The sequence below is a fragment of the Arabidopsis lyrata genome (genome assembly GCF_000004255.2).
Source record: "Arabidopsis lyrata subsp. lyrata unplaced genomic scaffold ARALYscaffold_301, whole genome shotgun sequence".
Taxonomy (NCBI): Eukaryota; Viridiplantae; Streptophyta; class Magnoliopsida; order Brassicales; family Brassicaceae; genus Arabidopsis; species Arabidopsis lyrata.
Genome location: NW_003302337.1, coordinates 9,730 through 13,661, shown reverse-complemented (window position 1 = coordinate 13,661; position 3,932 = coordinate 9,730). Strand labels below are relative to the sequence as shown.

Below are 3,932 nucleotides of genomic sequence, written 5' to 3'. Positions count from 1 at the left end.
ATGACCTTGATATGGTTTTAGATGGAGGAAGTGTGGGTCTTGAAGTTGGTGTTGAAGATCTGGCAGTAGATCTTGACAGAGGTGTTGTGGACCTTGAAGGACCTGCAGATTTTGTGGCGGTGCTGGGGGTAGATCTAGTTGCTGAACTAGCAGATCTAGCAGTTGAAATAGTCGGCTTAGATGCAGTCGGTGTGAGCCTAGATGATAAACTAGTTGACCTACTCATAGGAGTGGGCTTAGTTGTTGCAGATACTGTGGACCTAGAATTAGTCAAAGAAGGTCGAGTAGTTGAGGAGACAGTAGCTCGCGAAGTGGGTGTTGAAGGCCTTGAGGATTTTGAATTTGTCGTCAGTGTTGATGATCTTCCAGTGGGTGTGGCAGGTCTTGATCCAGGTCCTCCAGACGATGAAGGTCTTCGACTTGCTCCACTTGAAGAGCTCAATCCAGGAGAAGAAGTTTGTTGTCTAGATGTTAGATGGTTCCTTGCAGCAGGCTCTGTTGAGGAATTCGCCAGCTACAACAAATAATTCATAGGTTACCGTAACGAAGTAGTGATTCCAAATATAAAAAAAGTTCAGAGATCGAACAATTGAACGTTTAATTTTAGTGTGTAACATACAAGAATCTGATTTGGGATATGTATTTCTTGCATCAACCTTATGCTACTGAAAATGCGCTACTCTAAGAAAAATCCAGAGCAACATCACACATAACAATTAAGTATAAATCCAATTTACTAGTGAAAATCATGAAACTTGAGATGTAAACGTCACAGACTGATGCGGCAGGTTAAACCAGTAGTGGCGGTTCAAAACAACAATATCAGCAAAGCTTTATTTTAACACTGGTTGCACTACTTTTGGCTGTTTGTCTAGTATCCAGGAGTTGATAAAAGAGGTCAGAACACTAAGCAATAACATTCTTACCCTAGAAGTCAATGTAGCCGGGCGACTCTTTGAATCACCAGTCTGACTCATCATAGTCCTATGTGATTCCATCTCCAGCGATGGAAATAGAGGAGTACCTGGAGGAGTCAGAAGCCTTCGAAAGACAAGGAGAAGTTAGGGTGGAAATGATAAACAGATAAATAATACATTGTTCAAGAAAGCATATGAATGTCTAAAAAGAGATAACAGATATGCTGCCTCACTAACAAAGATGATGAACAATTAACGCAGCAAAATTCTAAACTTGATAAGCATTCAGTTCAAGACTCGCAATCCTCACAAACAAAGGGTTCCAAATTCTGACACCAAATTCGAGTCTATTAGATTCAACACTTGCCTTATACAGACAATGATGAAATGTGAAGAAACAACACAATGTCAAGGAAACAAAACTACGAGGCAACATACATCAATTAACAACAATACTACCACATATATATTACTTCAGAACCTCATGGTTAAGTAAGATACAGCAAATCACTAACTATACTATCACAAAGAATATTTAAACCGCTTGCACTTAAGGTGGCTAAGAAAATTCAAACCATCACAGGTGAATATGCTCACATACTGAAGTTATGAACCATATCGTCGCAACATGAAAACATGTGATTAAAAAAGTTACCATTCATAGTCATTTTTATCGCCTTCAGAATTAAGAAAATCATCAGGAGCAGCTGTCTTCCGAGGTGGTGGAACACCACTTGAGATGTTAAACACTGGTGAAGTTCCAGGCTTTGAACCTAACAAACCAAACCCCATCAAGAACTAATTAACCTCCCAGACCAAATCAGAAACATGATTCCACAAAATTAGAAAGAAAAGAAAAAAAAAAAAAAAACATATTACAAACCTAATGGAGATTCAAACTCATCAGGGTTATTGTTAAGAAGGAGATTATCCTGCTCTTTCTCACGCCGTCTCATCTCAAGAAACAAAGAAAGCTCTTCATCTTTCTCAGCCATCATAGAAGCCCTAAGCTGTTGCCTTTGCCTCTCTGCTGAATCCAGCAATAGAGACTCTTTTGCCCTAAAACTTCGATTCATTGCTCACCAAACTTACAACAGATCAAAAAGACACTAACTTAGCTTCCAATTTACTCCCAACGGACCTATAATCTAAAAAGTTAAATTATTGTCTATAAACTTAAAAAAATTGAAGAACCCAAAACGAAAAATCGAAACTTTCACAAGCTTAACTTGCAACACATTTTTCAGAAATTTTCTATTTGTAAGTTAAGTAGAAAGGAAGAAGAAAAAAGGGGAAAGTTAACTTTTTTTTTAATAGAAGGAAGACACGAGTTTTCTTCTCAAAGAAACCGCCATTGTTGAGGAACGGAGCTCAAGACCCTAGCCCAACTACAGTTTAACGGAGAAAAAAACCCAGAAGCAGAAAATAAAAACCTAATAACAGAGAAAGAGAGAGATTTTGGGAGATCGAGGGAGAGAGAGAGAGAGAGATTGAGGAGGAATTGGGAGAGAGAAGAGAGAAAGTGTGAAGAGGAGTGGCATTGAGTGTAATTATTGAGCTTTGAGATCGGTTAAATTGGAAACCTTTTTTATAAGCTCAAAAAAACAAAAAAGGTTTATTTTTGGGGTTTGATGAGAAATTTTTTCAGTGACGGGACGAGACATCTGGACTGGTACCTAATGCGTTAATCAATTGTTTCTATCGCTTGAAGCCTAAGGATTCTCTCTGCTCTTCTTCTATTTTTATTTTTTTGTAATGTGTTACTCAATGATTATTCCAATGTTTTTTTGTTTGTTTTTTTAAGATTATATTGTCAGAGTTTTGAATGAAATATTTTATATATTCTTCAACCATTGAAACACGACTTACTCGAAATTGATCAATGATTCTTGAGTTTATTGTATTATTATAAGCGTTATAATCCCGTTTGTTGAACCATACAAAGAAATAGTGTTCGAAGTGGTAAGGACCTTTGAATCTCGATTATTAAATTTGAAAACTATAGAGACCTAACTACTCAAATTGATTCAATTGGAAATTAGTTTTTTTTCATACATTATGAGGTCTTAATCTGTCATTAATTACCTACTGATTAGGTAACATACTAAATTTCTAGTTTTAGCAATGATTTTAAGCTTAAATATTCTTAAAACTATATAATTTTTAAGCTCATTATTGGCAATTGTATTTTGGGAGGGGTTGACATTTTGAAAAGTTGGTGGCTTGGATTGTTGTTCAATTGGTTATTAACTCACTTAAAACACTATTGAGTTCTGGAGTCTAATTTATATCTTTGATCTGAAGATCGGGCGGACGTTTATCAATCATCGCTGCAAAGAAAGGGTGATATAGTGTGATAGTTAAGAGTGTCTTTTAGTATTTGGTAAAAAAATCCGTTTTAACATGCTCAAACAAAGTATAAACTAATTTGGTATCACTTTGTTAGATTAGTTTTGGAGTATGGAGTGTTAGTTAGTATAGTCATAATCCAATAAAATGTTGAGAAATGTTGTATTATATGATAAAAATGTGGTTGTGTGCAACATCATTTGGATTTCTAGACTAAGGATCGGATTCACCATCGTATATGGAAAGATATGATTGTGATTAGTGTCCAAGTGAGAGATTATTAAGTTGTGAAACCTAATATTTTGGACATGTTATTGATTCGACGATTGGATCATATGTTGATGTCTAGACATGAACGATTAGGTTGATGTGAGGTTGGAAGAGGTGTTCTTCCCAAGGGTTAAAAGGGGCAGAAACTTAAGGAATAAACTTGTGAATTGTCCAAAAAGATAAACAAAGTGAATCCCATACAAGTTTGATTAATAGTTTAAAACTTATATTTTCACTAGAAAAAAACTGTTGGATATGGATTTGAAATGGATTTAAGACACAATGGTCGAGACTTTAGGCCACAATAAGAATTAACGGTCGATGTTGCTAATTTAGAATACACTGCACCTTCATTTGTCTTCCTTCCCTAGGCTCTAGGTAAGCGATTAGCTCTGC

General features: G+C 36.0%; 1 protein-coding gene across 1 annotated transcript; it reads right to left on the bottom strand.

Moving 5' to 3' along the window:
• Positions 1-4: 4 nt before the first annotated feature.
• LOC110225743 (flocculation protein FLO11-like) lies at positions 5-2,339 on the bottom strand (the record flags this gene model as incomplete). The annotated part of the gene is made up of 4 exons (XM_021015712.1): positions 1,801-2,339; positions 1,573-1,690; positions 927-1,041; positions 5-514 (listed from the first exon to the last, which is right to left on the bottom strand). Coding segments are annotated over exons 1-4 (936 nt in total), but the record flags the coding sequence as incomplete, so codon positions are not given.
• Between the last annotated feature and the right edge of the window lie 1,593 nt (positions 2,340-3,932).